Below are 18,812 nucleotides of genomic sequence, written 5' to 3' on the forward strand. Positions count from 1 at the left end.
GCAGCAGAGCCGAGGGGATGGAGATGCGGGCGGGCGGCAGCCAGGATTAGGACACACTTGGGTCCGGCTTTTAATCAGCTGTGAACAGCTGGGTACCCGCGCAGCCTTTGTCTTCCAGCCTGGGCATTATGACCACCTCCTGGGGTCCCCTGCCCTCTCCGGGCCTCTGTGTTCCTAGGTGAAATGGGGACTCCTGGCCTCCCTCCTGGCCTGTCCCAAGGACAGCCAGAGGCAGGCATGTCCCCCACACTGTCCTCTTTGCTCCATCCCCTGTGTCGGCCTCCTCCGGTTCCCCTGCTTCTGACTGAACCCCTTCCATCAGGCCAGATGGGGCCTGTAACTAGAATCTGAAAGTCCGTACCTCCCTTGCTTTTGTCCCCACCCCCACCCCCATGGCATGAGGAAGTTCCTGGGCCAAGGATCAAGCCTGTGCCACAGTGGTAACCAGAGCCACAGCAGTGCCAACACCAGGTCCTTAACCCACCAAGCCACCAGGGAACTCTCCCTCCTTTGCCTTTAGCAGAGTTGAGCTCCTTGCCCACCAGGTCCTCCTTGATCTGATCCCGTTTCCCTCCCCAGACTCCACTCACTGCCCCAGACACTCAGGTCAGCCTCCCGAGCCCACGCTGTTCTTTCCCACCCCAGGGCCTTTGCTCCTGCTGCCTGGAAAGCACTCCCACGCTGTGCCAGGCTGGTTCCTCCTCTACCTTCAGAAGACAACGTAGATGTCTCTTCCTCCGGGAAGCCCTCCTTGATGACCCTATCCCCGGAATGGAGGCTGCCCCTCCTCTGGGCTCCCTTGCCATTCCGGCCTCTCCCTTGTAAGATTTATCTGAAATTATTGCCATTCAGCTTTGAATCCCTCTGAGATCTTGGCACAGGCGACAGCCTCGGCCCCCGTTCTTCTCCCCTCTGTGCCCAGTCTGCTCCCCGTCCTTCTCTCCTTGGGCAGGGGTGGCTATAGGACCAGGCTGGGACTCTGTGGCTGACTGCAAAACACATTCATGTTCTCTGGCCCCATCTGTGGCTTCCCAAGCTTTGTTGATCCTTTCTGCAAGGCCAACCAATGGGCTCTTGGAAGGGGGACCACCTGTTGCATTGGAATGAGCCAGGCAAAAGAGGCAGCCCTGCTCCTCCTTAGCTATGGGACCTCAGGAAGGCACTTGACTTCAGAGCCTCGGTCTGCGCATCAGTGAAGCGGGACTGACCGGGGAGGGTCCTAGTGTCGACTGCTTCTCCGGGGGCTTCCTGCATCTCCCAGCATCCCAGGAGCCCCTGGAGGAAAGGAGTGGCAGGACTGGCCGAGCGCTCACCTGGGGCTCCTCTGTGCTTTCTTGCAGGTGACGGATGGTGGCACTATCAAGCAGAAGATTTTTACTTTCGATGCCATGTTCTCCACCAACTTCTCCCACATGGAGAATTACCGCAAGCGCGAGGATCTGGTGTACCAGTCCACCGTGAGGTGAGGGCCGCCCGGGGGCTGCTTCTCCAGCCCTTTCACGTCTGTCCCGCACTGTTCTTGGGGGGATGGTGGTCTCAGGATCACTGTCCACAGGCTTGGAAGGCAGAGCTGGGGCTCTGCTGCAGTGGTGGGGGGGAGGTTTCCATTCCTGGGCGGGGGAGAAAGTAGGAGGGGAGTCGAGTCACCACTCTGCCTCACGGAGCAGACCCTTCACATTGGCCTCCTCAGCCGGCTCCTCCCACAGTGCTGCAAGGTGGGTCTCTAAACCCCCTTTTCAGGGGAGGACACTGAGGACCAGAGAGGGTGAGCGATGTGCCTGAAGTCACACAGTCAGGAATGCCAGAAGTGGGATGTGAACCCGGGCTATTTGGCCCCAAAGCCCATAGAACATGGTCTTCGGTTCCCCACGGGATCCAAACCTGGGGAGGAAAACAGACCCTAAGCAACTGGAACCCAGGTCAGAAGCAGCAGCAGGATGGGGAAGGAAGAGCCCTTGGGGATGGAGACCCTCATATTCCAACCCCTGCCCCCATTCTGGAAAATTTTAAGGTCTTGGATCCCATTCCAGGCCCGGCCCTGTTCTAGGTGCATGGCGCCCACGGCTCCGCTCCCTCCACACCGTCCCTAAAAGCCCCACCCTGTGTTATTGCTCTGACCTTTTATTCTGCCCCGCTCCCTTTGGTCCTTGGTAAACTCCTCATGAGTCTTCAGAACCCAACTCGAGCAGATCTTCCTGAGGGTCCCCTTCTTTAGACAGCCCCTCACCCCAGCAGAACTGATCTCCCCCAAAGCCGATGGCTGCGGCTCCCCCCGTGCCCACCCCCACACCCCCTCCCTGACTCCCTCACAAGAGGGGGGGGGTCTCACTGCATTAATGAAGAGCAGCTTCCTTCACACAGGCACCGGGAGTGCAGTTTTGTGCATGTGCACGTGAACACACACACACACACACACACACACACACACACGCTTTTTCACACTACAAAACCAAATGCTTTGCCCAGTGGCCAGGCAGAAAGTGACACCCTGCTCCAAAACTAGAGGACAGCCTGGCCATGCCGGGCACACAGGGAGATGCTGCGGCAGACCAGCTGGCTCTCCCTGTGCTGCCTGGCCGGCCTGCAGCATCCCCACTTAGTGCCTTACTCCTGACCTGCCAGGAGGATGAGGCCCCGCCCTCCACACACAGGTTGGTCCCTCCCTCTGTGAACAGGAGCATCAGGACCGAACAGGGGCTCCCCCTTTACCTTATATCCTCAGCTCTCAGCACAAGATCTGACACACAGTAGGTGCACAATGAAATTTGCAAATTGAGCAGATGATCCTAGGTAAATTCTCCAACCCTTGGAGCCTCAGTTTCCTTGTGGGTGAAATGAGAAGATGCCAAGGGCACATCCAGCCCCACATAAAGAATCTGGCCGGTGGTCCTTCCCCACCCACTTTGGTAAGAATGGAAGGTCCCCGGAGGACCTTTCTGGGGGTGCCTCCTCTCTGGGCTTTGTGTCAGGAGCTCGGATCCAGCATTTACTGGGGGACTCTGGTGAGACTGTGAATTGAAGGGACTCCGAAGAGGTGTACAAACGGCCACACAGATGCCTTCATCCATCTATTAATGATTTCTCCCGCACCTGCTTCCAGAAAGGATTTACGTTTCCTTAAAATATTGAAGCACACCTAAGATAAGACAGTTATGATCAAAACAAGAAAAAAAAAAGGTAAAAACTCATTTTGGAGAAGAAAATAACTATTCTGGGAGCCATAGATGATTCTGAACATTCAGTTCACCTCCAGGCTTCGCAGAAACCCAACACCGCCTGCCACACCCCTGCCTGGTTACCATGGTCTCTGAGTAGTGACAGCACCACACCTCACCCCTGCGTCCCATCATTCCCACGTGCCCAGCCCCTGCCACAGGTGTGGGCTCCAGGGTGACTCCTTGGCTCTGATTCCTGAGCCAGGAAGGAAACCCAGAGATCCCCCGAGCATCCTTGACCTCTGCTAGCCCATGCGTCCGGAGCACAGTCTTGGTACCCAGGGGCCCCGTTCAAATCCCGGTTCAGCTACCTCCTGCCGTTACCTTGGCTGATGATAAGGACCTTCACCTCTCTCTGCCTCGGTGTCCTCACCTGAAAGACAGGCTTCATGTGATGGGTTTATACCATTGTTGTGGGGTTTGGGTGAGATTTCTGCCCCATGGCCTGAGTTCAACCTGGCTCCTCTACCTGCCTTGCTTTACTGTAATCTTGGGTTGGTAATTCTGCACCCAAGTTTCCTGATCTCTAAAAGGAAATGACAACTTTCCTGATCTCTAAAAGGAAATGACAACGGCAAGAAGCGCACTGCAGCCACCAGTTAATTTGCATAAAGTGCAGCCACACTCGCTGAGCGGTGCCTGTTTGCCCTTATTGCTTAGAAAAGCCCTCCTTTTCTCATCATATAAAAAAGCCCTCACCTTTTTCTGAATCTCATATAAGCCTCCTCGTACACACTCTTTCTCTTGACCCTCACTACCAACACCTTGAAGGCAGGCAGGTATTATTGTTATTATTATTTTCTGTAGTCCTGATTTTACCGTGCGGTCAAGAGACTTGCCCAAGGGTCCCTCGGTGGAACAACATCAACTCGATTAGACCCCAACCCACTTCATTCCTACCATACCTCCACCACGCTCTGCCTTCCTTATTGTATAGCTGAGAAAACCCAAGGCCCAGAGAGGGAAAGACACACGTCCAAGGTCACACAGCCACGCAGTTGTGGTCTGTGCTCTTTTCCTCCCCTGCCTTCTCCCTGAGCCTCGGTTACAGTGGAGGGTCTCCTGGGGGAAAGCCAGGGCAGGGGGCTGTGAGGAGGCCCCCGGCAGAAGGGAAAGAAAGGGCAGACCCTCTCAGAGGAAAGTTGCAGCCACAGGAGCAGCTGTGCTGGCGGGAGACTGCTTCTCAGGCTGCAGGGCTCCGTTTGGGCTGGCGTGGGGCTCGGGATTCCACATTTACATATAAATGAAGATATTTACAAATTAATGCAACTCATCTAGAGAGAGTCCCAGTTCCACAGCTGTCTGAGCCGCTTCCTCTTCAGCTGGGAGAGTGGGAAGAGGATGAGGCTGAGGAGATTACCGGGAGTTGGCAGAGAGCAATTTCCTGGGCGGCCAGGGGAGCCCTAGGGACTCCCAGGCTTTTCCTCCCCCTGGTGGGGTTCCCAGAGGGATAGGAGTCCTGTGGGGTGACAGGGCTTCTGTCCCTAGTGCAGGGGGCACCCCAGTTCATGACCTCTTGGGCAGGTCACTGCCCCTCCCAGTCCCCCAGAGTTTCCATCTAGCAAATGCCTTTCTAGTTCTGAGCCTCAAAGCCCAGAACACCCAGCTTGGAATGGACCATCGTTTATTCCTTCAAAGGATGTTTAATCGAGCACCTACTAGGAGCCTAGGGTGATGCAAGGTGTCCAGGAACCAGCAGAGAACAAGACAGACAGGGCTTGATGCTCTTGTGAGGGAAACAGAGAATAAACAAGGGAGCAAGACGTAAATTTATCATGACACATTTCCATAAAGATGCGAGTCCCGATGGCATGTGTTGTGTAATGAAGAGTGAGCAGCATTTGGTACCAGGAGGATGAAGGTGCAGGGGTGTCGTTAGATGGTGGCCGGGCGGAGCCTCTCAGGCAGGTGGCATTTGGGCTGAGATTTGCAGGCTGGAAAGGAGCCATCCATGGTGGGGACACAGGGTGGGTAACAGAGGTGGGAGCCCTTGCGCCAGGGAGCTGAAGTCTCAGGGCAGCCTCGGGCAATGACTGATGGGAGGTGTTGGGTGAGACACCCCCCTTCCCCCCGCTGGGGCAACTCAGAGGTGTGTTTTCCACTGTCCCCAGGCTCCCTGGTGGGGCTGAGGCTCAGCAGAGGCCCCAGAATAACCTCCAGGGCGCGCCTGCATTGTCTTCCTTCTCGCTTGGTCCCTACTCCTGTTCCAGGTTCCTGGATTGTCCTCCCAACTAAACCTTGTCTCAGGCTCCGTTTCTCAGGGACTCCAGGCCCGGCACAGGTGGGCTAGACTGGTGCTCCCCCCTACAGAGGGGAGGATTGTGTAGGCAAAACTATTAATCCCTGGAGTTCCCGTCATGGCACAGAGGAAACGAATCTGACTAGGAACCATGAGGTTGCGGGTTCGATCCCTGGCCTCGCTCAGTGGGTTCAGGATCAGGCGTTGCCGTGAGCTGTGGCGTAGGTCGCAGACGCGGCTCAGATCTGGCATTGCTGTGGCTGTGGTGTAGACTGGCAGCTACAGCTCCGATTCAACCCCTAACCTGGGAACCTCCATATGCCATGGGTGCAGCCCTAAAAAGACAAAAAGACAAAACAAAAACAAACAAACAAAAAAAACTATTAATCCCTGTAGATGGTGGCCATCCCCAATGGCAGCTGTGACCTCCTGGAGGTCAAGGTGAACCACAGAGAGCCTTCCCCTTCCCCTGCTCTCCCCCCCTCCCCATTATGCTGTGCCTTCCATTTCCTGAAACCCTCTGCCCCTCCCGTTCCATTGGTCCAGGATATCCTCAGGAACACCAAGCAGGCTTCACTGGCCCTGTTTGGTAGTGAGGGAGAGCTAGACTCAGGGGGTTAGGGGCATGTCCCTCCCTGCCTTGCCCACCTCTCTTTGCCAAGGCCCTACTCATCCTATCAGGTTCAGCACAAATGCTGCTTCCTCCAGGAAGCCTATCCGGACTGCTCCGACTGAGTCAGGCACACCAGCACCCTTCCCCTCCCCACACTCACTGCCCTGACCAGAAGCCCCACGAGGACAGGGTCTTCAGTGCCATCTCCCCAGCCCCCCACCCAGCACCCCTACCCAAAGTGGACAATTTGTTGATGATGGTGTGATGGATGAGTTCGTGGGGGAAAGGCGTGGTGGAGCTCTTCCCCTGCAGCTCTCCCCGACCAGGGATAAGCTTAGCAAGAAGGAATTCAGGCCTCTGCACCTTCTGCCGACACAGGTGTCATGTATTTATTACAAAGGAATCAGCAACTGCTATATGTCAGAAACGGTGCTGGGGATAAAATTGTGAAAAAGATGCAATGAGACCTGTTCTCGTGAGGGTTACCGTGTAGGGTGAGGAGAGACAGACAATAAAAATGTGTTTCAGGGAGTTCCCGTCGTGGCCCAGTGGAAATGAAACTGACTAGGAACCATGAGGTTGCAGGTTCGATCCCTGGTCTTGCTCAGTGGGTTAAGGATCCAGCATGGCCGTGAGCTGTGGTGTAGGTCGCAGACATGGCTCATATCCCATGTTACTGTGGCTGTGGTGCAGGCTGGCAACAGCAGCTCCGATTGGACCCCTAGCCTGGGAACCTCCATATGCCGCGGGTGCAGCCCTAAAAATAAAAAAACATTTAAAAAAAGTGTTTCAAAGAATAAGAAGAAATATCTGCAAATGGTGATGAAGATGCAAAGGGATAAGGGAATGCGAAGGAGAGGGTGGGGGTAACTGGGTGTATGTTTGGAGGTGTGGTGCTACAAGCTGTCTGAACAGGGATCTAAAGGATAAAAAGAAGCCAGACAAATCAGGTTGGAGGGAGGGAGGGCACTCCAGGTAGAAGGCAGAGCAAGTGCAAAGGTCCTGAGGTGAGAAAGAGCTTGGCACGATGCAGGAGCTCCCAGAGGGCCGGCCTGGCCAGAGCTCAGGGAGCAAGGAAGCAAGTTATTCTGAACGTCCTGGGAGCCACTGAAGGTCACTGCTATGATAGGTGCCTTGTAAATCTCACCCCGGTAAACACCCGGAGGGTGGATTGGAGAGGCCAGGAAAGGGAGACAAAGCTTTCCGCAGAGTCTGGCGGGGGGCGGGGGGGCGGGGGAGGTCTCTGCTGAGGTCTCAGGGCTCTGATTCCAAGTCTGAGTGAAGCTGGGAGTAGGAGCTGGACCACCACCTGGGGCGGGCAGAGGCCAGGAGGCAAACGTGGGGGCTGCCCACCAAGCAGATTTCCCATGCCCTATGAACACGTGACCCTGCAGCATCCTCCTCCCCCCACCCCCCAGCCACAGGAGGTTGAGAACAGCTGGGGGGTGGGGCGGAGCCTGGGGGCTTCGTGAAGACTGTGCGTTACCCCTTCCTAATTCATAAGCGTCAGGGGATGGAGATGTGGGAGAACTCAAGTCGATGAAAAAAGAGCCTGGAGGAATGAGGATGGGACCGAAATGCCACTTCCTTTATTACTGTGAGCTCCATCCACTCACATCCTCTCCCGGGAGCTCATATTGAGCATTTGCTGTGCCCAAGACACAGAGCTGAGGGCACGGTGCCCAGAGGTGGGCCAGATGCAGTCCCCGCCTCCGCAGGGCTTAAAGCATCCGACTCCTCCCCCCGCCACACAAGCCCATAAGCTCCTCTGAGGCTCTGCTCTATCTTTTCCATCTCAGTGACCCCATAACCTGCTTGGCATTTAGAGAGGAACAATAAATATGTGCGGAACGAGAGGAAAGGAAGAGGAGCTAAAACATGGAGATAAATAGCGAACAATTCAAGTAATCAAGGGATGGCTGTGGGGGGGGGAGGAGTCGGATGCAAAAGGCAGTGATGAATCAGAGATTTAGAGGCTGGGGAAGTGGGGGAGAAAGTAGCATTTGAAGTGGCCCTAGAAGCTTAAGGAAGTTTTCAACAAAAACAGGGCCCAGGAGCTGATACAGCAGATGGAGGACACAGCGTGTGCAAAGGCACGGGGGCAGGTAGGGAAGAGCTGAAGTAGGAACGAGGCTGCTCCAGGTAGGCAGGTGGAGGTTTCAAAGTTGAAGCCCTCTGGAATCGATTCAAAAGGAAAAAATAGTGCTGGCTTTTAAATAGACACATTCCCGGTTGGGTCCAAAGAGCAGAGGGAGGTTCATTTCCCTTGGGAACGTTCGGTGTCCCTTCTGCAGTCTTGGCCGTGAGCGGGCAGGGCAAACCCTTTCGAATCCACTCTGACCCTTGCAGATTTGCAAGCGTGAGTCGTACAGCTCGTCTCCCCTCTGACATTATCCTGAACTACACATCTTTTGTCTCCGGAACATACACAATATGAGCTGCTTGCCCAGGAGGTGGTCCTTCGGTTTATTCATCCATCTGGCCACTCAGCAGACACACGTCAATCCCTACTATGCGCCCAGCAGGTCCTGGGCAAACACAGACCCTGCCCTTAGGAACTATCAAGGTCACATCCAATTCTTAACCCACTGTAAACCCATTCCCCTCTCTCCCACCCAGAAATCTCCCACCCAGACATGTGAATGAGCCAGCGTGACCTTGGAAGAATAACCTTGAACCCTTTCAGCACTTTGTTCCTGACAGCTGCCTCTGAGTCACATCAGAACACCCCGGGGCTCCAACCCCAAGCGGATCCCTAATCCTTAAATCAGAAACAGAGATTATTTTAGGAGTGGGGGCTGCAGTCTGCCTCCCAGGGGATTTTAGCTGAGTTCTCCCCTCTCAGATCACCTTGGCCTAAAGGAGAAGCCGCAAGTCACATCATCTGAGCACCAGCCATTCTCAGTGGTGTCTACACTGCGGGCCAGTTAGCATACCACCTGACTTAGGACCACCTTGGGGGTTGCCTTAAAAATACCAGTCCCTGGGACCACCAAGATAGAATTTGATTCAAGCCGTCTGGAGCAAGGCCTGGGGAAGCAGTCTCGTAAAAATCTTCCAGGTGAAGATGCTGGCAGCGAGATTTGGAAAGCTCTGCTCCACACAGCACCTCCCATCTGTTCTGATGTACAGACAGGGCCAAGAAGTCAGGGGGAAGCTGCAAGGCACAGATAATTCTAGTTGCTGCTGGTAGCCCGTGGCCAACAGACTGTTGTCCTAAGGCTTCCAGGGGCCGGGCTCGTTTGGGTTAAAGATGACGGAACAGCTAGACCAGCCAGTGACCTCTCAGCCCAGAATGAACTCTCAGGCACCAACCAATCCAGGGGCCTGGGCCACTCCCCTCCGACCCAAATATCGCTAGTTATTTATCTGTAGAGCCATAGCTGCTGGATCCTGTGCTAAGCTTTTCAGGAAGTGGGGCCTTGATTAGGGGGGAGGGTGGGGACGCAGGAGCCAGATGTTCTTTCTACAGCTCCCTGGCACTGACCCCAAAGGTACAGTGTACCCATGCTTTCTTTTCTTTCTTTCCTTCTTTCTTTTATTTTTTATTTCTTATCATTTTTAAGGCTGTCCATGTGGCATATGGAAGTTCCCAGGCCAGGGATCCAATTGGAGCTGCAGCTGCTGACCTACACCACAACCACAGCAACGCCAGATCCCAGCTGCATCTGTGACCTGCACACAGCTCACGGCAACGCCAGATCCTTAACCCACTGAGTGAGGCCAGGGATCGAACCCGCATCCTTAGAGATATTATGTCCAGTACTTAACCCCCTAATCCACAACAGGAACTCCTGCCCATGCTTTCTGAGCCAGAAGTTTCACAGGACCCCACCTGGGCCTCCCACCCCTTAAGCATCCATTAGATAAGGAAGAGCCCCCAGCCCCACCCTCTCTGGAGGCCCCAGGCAGGGCTCTGCAGAGATGCCCCACTCAGCCTTCCCTCCCCAGTCTCCTCTCTTAGCTGGGGGAGGGTGGCCCCCCCTCCTTTCTCTCTAAGTCCTCAGCACCTGACACCCGGCCTGGGATGGAAGCCCAGGGCCTCAGTAAAGTCTGCTCAAATCAACAGGCTGACAGGTTATCCAGCTATGGCATTATCATTTCAAACTGTCAGCAACACTTTTTCCCATCCATCATTGGTTTAACCCCAACAACCATCCCATGAAGTGCAGATCTGACTCATCGAATCCTGTTATATCGGTGACGATGACGCACAAGAACAGAGGGGAGGTCACATGTCCAAGGTCACACAGTCTGCCCACAGTGAAGCCTGGGTTCACACCTAGGCTGTGGCATACAGCAGGCCACTGGAGCCACACTGGGTCTCTGGGCCATCAGGGGCAGGCTCATCCAACAGTCCTAAGTGCCCACACCTAGCCAGGACCCTGCCAGGAGCTGGAGGCTCAAGTGACTTCGAGTGTGTGACCTTGTGTCTCCATCTGACATGCACAAAAACACACACACAGTGGATCTGATGCCTGAGATAGTTGGTGCCCCCAGGTAAGAAGCTGCCAAATTAGTCACCTTCGTAAAAATAGACACCGCCTGGCAGTTGCAGGTCCTTGGATGCCCTGGCCACTGAGACCAAAGGATGTTCCATCCTGGCCCCAGAAGTACAACCCAGGAGGCACCCAGGTCTCCCGGCTGCTTCAGCTGGTGCCATCAATTCCATGGACTTGCTGAGAAACACACTTCCACTGTTCTGCCTAAGTCCCCACTGAGGGGAAAAAAGGAGTTCCCATTGTGGCTCAGCAGGTTAAGAACCCAACATAGAGTCCGTGAGGATGCGGGTTCAATCTCTGGCTTTGCTCCGTGGGTTAAGGAGCCAGAGTTGCTGCAAGCTGTAGTGTAGGACTCAGATGTGGCTCTGATCCCTTGTTGCCGTGGCTGTGGCATTAGGCCACCTGCTGCAGCTCTATTCAGTCCCTAGCCCGGGAACTTCCATATGGGTGGTGCGGCCCCGAAAGGACAAAAAAAAACTCCCCACAGAACTTTGCCAGCCCTGTGCCCTGCTTTCCTCCTGCCCTGCTGCTCTTTTCTCTCCCTGACCCTCCTCCTGGGCTCAGCTCCTTAGTGTCCACTCCTCTCCTTCTCCAGCACTTGCTGGTCCTTTCTGCCTTCTAGAAGCCCAGCATCCAGACCCAGCTCAAATGCTTTGCTCTGAGCAGCCCTCCCCAGCCCTGTCACTCTCAGGCAGAAGCAGTGCCACCGGCAGTGCTCCAGAAGCACCCTGTCACTGCATTCAGCTCTTCTCATGCCAGGTCGCAATTATCCACTCACACAAATCTGCCCCCGCCCAGGCCTTGAGAAACCTGGACCAGTTCCCCTCGCACAGGCTGGGACTCCGCACGTGCCCAAAGGACGGGTCCTGGTGGGTCCCGCCTCCCCTCCTTTCCCACTAGGAAAGGTCCACCCTCTTCTCCTTTTCCCCCTGAATTTCACTTTCCTCCAGCTTCTGGGGTTTTCCTTTCTTGGCGCAGTAATCTTCGCTCCCCCCTCATCTCACGCTCCCATGCGGGAGCTGCAGCCTTCCATTCTGGGCACGCAGACGGGCACGCAGCTTGCAGACACGTTGCTTTCCCATTTACTCTCCCTGCACATGCTTGCATCTCTTGGCTTCGAGCCCCTCTATGGCCCCAGAATCTCCCCAGCAGCACAGAGCCTGGATCTCAGGGCTCCAAGTGGGTCCCCGTTTCACACGGGACGGTGGGGGTTAGGGGCACTTCTCTGTGGTTGGGTCTTGGGTGCGTGGAAACCTTAGATGCAGTGACTGAGATATGCTCTGTTAAGTCCACCGCTGCCACAGATCAGGCCCATGCACCCACCACCCCCATTCTCCTTTGTTCCCAGGCCCTCCAGGAGGCCACCTGGCCTCCCCAAACGCTTCCTCCTCACCTGTTTCTCCCCTGGGGAGGCAGGTGCTTGCAAAGCTGTCTGCTGCCCTCTGGTGATATATTGGGGTATTGCAGTTATGGGGTCCCCTGCCTGTGCCCCCATCCCCCATCACCAAGGCTGGGTCTTGTCCCTCAAGAACAGGGACACTCATTTCTTCATCTCTAGGACCTCAGTGTCCAGCACAAAGTCTCAGTGGAGTTTGCTAAATTAATGAGCTGACAGGTTATCCAAATGTGGAATTATTATTTCAAAGGGTCAGCAAAACTTGCACAACTATCCATTGCTTAAACCCTCTGGAGTCTAGATCGCAGGCCTTATTTGTGGGGACCAGGCTCAGCCCAGAGAGTAGATGTGACTATCCCAAAGCTGGGAGAGCTTCCCCATCACACAGAATTTCCTCCTCTGGGAGCTTCCGCAGTGAATGCGGTGAAGCCTCAAAGCTGATGGGATGGGGAGGGAGTTGGGGGTGGTTCTGGCAGTTTGCCTTTCACCAGGGATGTTTCAGAGACCATGTCTTCACCCAGGAACGGCCCTGAGGAATTGCAAGCCCAACATCAGGTGGCGCCCTGGGTAGGGTGCGCAGAGTGGAGTAACAGTGACAGGTCCATGTATCACGGTAAAGTCTTGCCCTAATTATACATTCACCTTTTAAAAGGTGTTTAACTGAAGACATCAGGGGGACACGGGGGATCAAGGGAGGTAAGAAGCCTGTCCCCAAGGCGCTGACAAGGGAGAGGAGAGAGGAGGTGCCCTGTAGCCTGGAAGCCAAGATAAAGCAGCCACGCAAAGGTGAGGGAATGAGCGTGCCAGCCGAGGAGGAAGCTAGGGTCTGGGACAGGAGCACACTTGATGTGACAAGAAAAAGCAGAAATGAGCCCAGAGAGGCCAGGGAATTGACGAGCCCTGTGAGGGAACTTGGGAGGTGAGGTAAGGAGTCCACAGAGGCCAGATCTCGTGGAACAGGCCTCTTAAACTTGACCAGGCCCAGGAATCACTTGTCACAATGCAGGTTCTCAATCAGGGGGTCTGGGAGCGGGGCCTAGAGCCTGTGTCTCTAATCATCCCCCAGATGGACCGGCGCTGGCATCCACGGTCCGCATCAGAACCACCCGGGGCGCTTCACACACTCCTGATGCCCAGGCCGGACCCCACCTGGTTCATCAGAACGTTGTGGGCAAGGGGTTGGGGACACGGACACCAGCTTTTCAAAGCCACCCAGGTGATTCCAATATGCAGGCAGGCAAGTTTGAGAACTGCTGTGGCAGAACCTTCTGGGTCATTAGAGAGAGTTTGAATTATATTCTAGGGGCGATGAGGCGCCGTCGAGGTTGGTCTTGTTTCCATGTTTGTGTTAAAAGATGCACTGTACTCTTGGTGAGGTGGTGAAGGTGGAGGCGGGAGGCCAGGGAGGCAAGGTGGCGATGGGCTGGCCAAGGTGCCTGCCGAGGGACAGGATGGGAGAAGGGCTTGGAAGCAGAGCGGCCGGGGCTCACCGATGGACCGGAAGTGGGGGGACATCAGAGAGAGGAGCTGACGGTGAGGTCTGAGGCCTTGACCACAGCATTAAGGTGGAGACGGACCTGGGGGATGGGCCAGGACCAGCCACGGCTTTGGCTGGGGTGCAAACTACACCAGTTCTGCTGGGACTGGGTTATATATGCCTGTTAGACACCTGAGCACAGATGGCAAGTAGATCAGTGACCACACAGGGCAAGGGAGATACACATATGGGAGCCATCAACACATTTAATGCCACCGTCACCCCCCAGAGTTGAGACAGATCTGCCCGTGGCCTCCAGGTATCACTCAAGCCAATCCCCTTGTTCTCCAGATGAGAAAACTAAGGCCCAGAGACTACAGACGATGTTCCTAAGGTCACACAGCAAGTCAGCTGTGAAACCTAAAATCTTCTGATGCCTAATGGGGAACTACTTTCACTCCTCAGAGCTCACTGCTGCTTCCCCCAGCCCACAGCCCGTGGATGGAGTTGCTAGATGGCAAATAATATATCTGCAGTCAGAGAACCAGAGCTGCTAGAAATTACACACACACACTATCCTTTTCCTTCTAAGTAAAAAAAAAAAAAAATCAGTAACCCAGCTGTCAGCTTTATTACTAATTACGCAACTACTTTATTGCTGGTATTAAAAAAATTGAAGGCTAAAAATGTCCGGGAAAGACTTAATTTAGTAAATAGTTCAGAACAAAGTATTTGTCACTGTGGTATTTCTTCACATTAGAATTTGCTCTGGGTGATTCAAACCTCCTCTTTAATATATGATTGCAGTCTAATAAAGTCCCCAGGTTCTGGAAGAATCTTCTTGGCCTTGGAAGGTAATTGTGTTACAGGAGGTGAGGATTAGGTGCAGCGGGTGGTGGATAAGGAGGGCCCGTGAGCCTAAGGGTTCTGGAAAAGCACGGGTGGGAGAGGGCAGGAGACTCGCGTGGGTGTCTCATGAATGAATTGATGGATGGATGGATGCATGGATCAATGAATGAATGAGTGAGTGCATGGAGGAGAAGGAGCTCCCGGGTGGATCATCAAGTTGTTGCAGAGCTTAAGTCTCAGTCAAGGACAAAGAGTCACTGAAAACTTGCCGTTGACAAACACGAGGGAGAAAAAGTCAGTGGGTCACTGGCCTTTTGTACAAGAGAGGCACCTGTCACCTCAGTTGGCAAACGACAGACTGAGATGATGAAATGGCACCACACGAGGCTGCAGTCTTTCTCATTTTAGAAAAAGCAAAGAGGCAACCAGAGACGGTGAGTGCCTGACTCAAGGTCACACAGCTCAGTAGGCATCTGTGATGATGGAGAAGCTGGACTCAGGCTTCCTGATGTCCCGATGAGGCTCTGGTTTTCTTTCCAGCTCCCAGCAGCTTATGTCCTCATTGGAAGGGACCCTGACCCCAGTCACCGTCACTCTTACCCCTCTGCTCCTGTTTGCTTTTCATGGCACTGACCACTACCCATCCGTATCAGCCCCCTGCCCAGCATCGGGACCAGAGTCCTGGGTATGGTCCCGAGTCTGTGACAAAGCCGAGGTGTGACTTGGCCGATCACTCAGCGTCCCAGAGCCTCCATCTCCCTTTCTTCCAGTGCAGGGATGAGAGGGGCTCTGCCAGCTCTAACCCTGCCTGCCCTTTTCTTGATGCACTGGGGGGAACAGGCGGTGGACCTGGGATGGGAACCTGCAGACAGATACCCCCGTTCCATGACGGTCCGGGAACTGCCCAGTGTGTTCTGCGTCCTCACACTGGGATTCTCAGGGGAGTGGCTAGCTCGTGCTCTGGCAATTTCCTCCTAAGCTGGGCTGACACTCCTAATTATTATTTGCAGAGGTTCAGGGAGGCCAGTTAATTGATTACATATTTTCTTCCTTGACAGGGCATTTGTTCGGTCGTGTCTTTCTTTTTCTTCCCTCTCTAGGTTAATATTCCTGGGCACATTGAGTATTTTGTGGGGACCATGGGACTAAAGCCAGTCATAACTCTCCCCCTGCTCAGCAACACTGCCAGGGGCTTTCAAGCTCTTTAATTTAACTTCCCTGGATCTTGGCTTCCCCCACGAGAGTGATGATAGAGCCAGAGCCCTGAGATCTGAGAACTAAGAAAAAAAAAAAGTGCCGACACCAGTGTGTATCAAGCTCTTACTATGGCCATACCCTGCTGTACGTGCCTGATACACACGGACTCAAAAGTCCTCCCAACGTCAGTGCTGTTGCTACCCCCCTTTGGAGGGAAAAGATGAAGCTCAGAGAGGTTAAGTGACTTGCTTGAGGCCACACAGCTGGTAAGTGGCCGTGCCAGGATTCAAACCCACCAGCTACAGGAGAGGTCAGAGGCAGAACACAGGCTCTCGGCCACTGTTCTGTAAGGGGCTCCAGCAGGCTCGGGGTATGGGGACCCCCATCACCCCTGGCTCTGATGCAGGCAGATGTGCAGGTGTGGTTTGCCTCTGCCAGATGCTCCCCGTGGTGATGCTGGGCAGGACTTGGAGCCTCAGCTTCGTCATTGGTAAGAGAGGAGTGATGACTCCAACCAGCCCCAGGTGGTCCTGAGGGTCGTCGGAATTCTGACCCCCAAACTCCTGTATGAGACAAATTTTATACCATGATGTCATGTTAATACAGAGGTTCACAGGAGGCCCTCGCCATCTGTCCCCGCCCCCTCCCTGGGTTGACAGTCGCTCCTGGGGGGAGGGATCTTGTCTGATCCACCAGCCCCGCCGAGCTCAGCACAGGGAAGGGCAGAGGGAAGAAAGTGCAGGAAGGATCTGGCGTTTCTTTCTGTTTTTTCCAGACCCTTCCCTGGCCCCTCCTCCCAGTGACCCCCTGCATGCAGCTTCTCCCTGGTCTGGCCTGGAGAGGTTTGGGGAATGAGTAGGGAATCACTGAATATTGAGTTCACTTATGCATTCAACAAACGTCTCTGAGCGCCTCTGATGAGACAAGTGCCAGGTTAAGCATAGCACGATGACGCAATGGCAGAAAAAAAGCACCCCCCCACCTGACCCAAGGAAGGGCTATTTGCTGAGCACTGATGTGGTTTAAACATTTTACGTGATCATATCATTCGAGCCTCGCAGCATCCCATGAGGTTGGCCGAGCCCCACAACCCATTTTATTGATACGGAAACTGAGGTCTGGACAGACACGGAGGGACAAGTGCAGGACAGCGTGTGGAGGTCTGGGATGCACCAAGGGGCCCAGGGCCTGGGGGCGGGGCCTTTCTATGCCCAGACTGCCAGGGTAGCAGAGTGGGCCTACGCGGGCCACCTGGGGCTGGTCACTTGCTTTGTGAGCCCTTCCCTGAGGGGTCAGAGCTACCCAGAGCCTCCATCTCTGTGCTCACCCCATTGCCTCCTTCACCAACCAGACAGACCCGACCACTTGGCGCCCAGCCCACAACCTGTGGCTCCCTGCTTCCCGCCTGCCCCGGGGGCCCGCCCAGGAGGTTCAGACAAGGGGCCGGGGGCCCCCTCTTTTCTGGCTTGAAGGGAGTGTGGTGGGAAGGCAGGGGGATGGCCCGGATGACCCTTTGGGACCAGGACCCAGGCAGCCTGCACAGCAGACCCAGGAGTGTGAGCAGGCATCAGGCTGGACCAGGGCAGCTGGGAACGGCCAGAGCTCAGGCCAATGAGCTCGCCGGAGCGGCCTGGACCCTTCTCAGCAGAATCCCACCTGGCGCCGGGCCCTCACACTGCCTCTTTGGAAGAGTTACAGTCAAGAGGGGATCTGGGCTCTGCCATCCTTGGCTTCTCCCCACCAGAGCCACTGAGAAGGAGCAGGGGGCACCCACGGAGGGTCTCTCTGGGGTCCGATGCCCTCAAAGGGCTCCCAAGCAGAAATAGTAACTTTTGTGCTCTTATCTTTATAGCCACCCATGGCAATGACACCGGCAAACTGACCTTGTCTGGGGCCAATAATGTGCCCATTAAAAATTCACAGTGGTGGCAGAGATAACCACTACTGATCCCATTTCACAGATGGGAAACCTGAGGGGCTGTGTCAGTAAACGCCTGGCCTCAGGCGAAGCAGGAGGCAAGGGGCGGAGCCAAGATCTGAACTCGGTTATCTGCAGCCAGAGCACCTGTCCGCCTCCAGACCACACCGCCTCCAATCCCCATGGGCCCAGAAGTTCCTTTGCCTCTTTGACTTCTGCAGGGGTCTGGGGAGCATGGAGGAAGGGCCCAGGCCATGGGGTCAAGCATACCAGAGTGGGGAGCCCAGATCTGCCCTTTCAGAGCTGTGGGACCTTGGGCAGATCACTCAGCCTCTCTGAGCCCCTGCACCACACTTCCCATGGTGCTTACTTCTACCCCGGATGACCATTCCCTGGGCTGCCTCTAGCAAGGCAGCAGCAGAGGAGGCGGGAACAAGGGCTTAGAGGAGCCAAGGTCTGATGGAGAAAATCCCAGGGTGCCCTGGGAGGGATAGAGTTGATGAGAACAGAGCGGGTCCCACAGAGCGGGTTGGAAGGAGAGGCTGGCGGGGGAGGAGGGACAGCCTGGGCTGCGTCTCTGTGTCATTAATCCTCCCTGCTCTGTTTCTCTCCTGCTGGCCAAGGCTATGATGCCAGCCCCTTGAAGTCTGGGGTGGGGAGCGGCAGGTGAGGGCACCGCCAGCTGTTCCAGCTGCAGATGGGCCAAGGGGACCCCTGGACTCATCTTACATCCTCTTTAGATGCCACTAAACACCCCCAGTCCTGCCCATGGCTGTGTGTACCCCCTCTGCTCAACAAGCATCCATCCCCAGGCTCTTGGAGGCAATAGGACAAACTCCAGATGGCTCTGTGAGACTTTGGGGGCTCTCCAGCAGGGGGTCCCTATCTATTTATTTCCTTTTTCCATCAGGGTATAACAGACACGCAGGAAAGTACTTTATCTAAAGGGCCCAGCTTAGGGGGTTGTTACAGGAGCATAGCCCCTGGTGCCTACCCACTGCCCAGCTCAGGATAGAAAGCATTTCCAGGAGTGTCCATCATGGCTCAGCGGGTTAAGAACCCGACTAGTATCCATGAGGATGAGGGTTTGATCTCTAGCCTCACTCAGTGGGTTAAGGATTCGGTGTTGCTGCAAGCTACAGCATAGGTAGCAGATGTGGCTGGGATCTGGTGTCACTATGGCTGTGGTGTAGGCTGGTAGCTGCGACTCTGATTCAACCCCTAGCCCAGGAACTTCCATGTGCCATGGTATGGCCCTACAAAGAGAAAAAAATAAAGAAAAAGATAAAAGAAGGCATTTTCAACATGCTTTCCTTCCACCAAGAGGGAACTGTGATTCTGACTTTTGAATCCACTTAGACTAGCTTTCTCCTGTCTTTGCACACAAATAGAATCATGCTTCCTCT

The 18,812-nt window shown here is 54.8% G+C and overlaps 1 protein-coding gene across 1 annotated transcript in view; it reads left to right on the forward strand.

The window, feature by feature from the left end:
- IGSF21 (immunoglobin superfamily member 21) overlaps positions 1-18,812 on the forward strand; it is a 259,059-nt gene that overhangs the window by 171,624 nt on the left and 68,623 nt on the right. Inside the window, exon 3 of the mRNA XM_021095457.1 lies at positions 1,341-1,462. Coding sequence (XP_020951116.1) covers positions 1,341-1,462 — 122 coding nt within the window. The remainder of the gene's footprint in view (positions 1-1,340; positions 1,463-18,812) is intronic.

The sequence above is a fragment of the Sus scrofa genome, chromosome 6, assembly GCF_000003025.6.
Source record: "Sus scrofa isolate TJ Tabasco breed Duroc chromosome 6, Sscrofa11.1, whole genome shotgun sequence".
Taxonomy (NCBI): Eukaryota; Metazoa; Chordata; class Mammalia; order Artiodactyla; family Suidae; genus Sus; species Sus scrofa.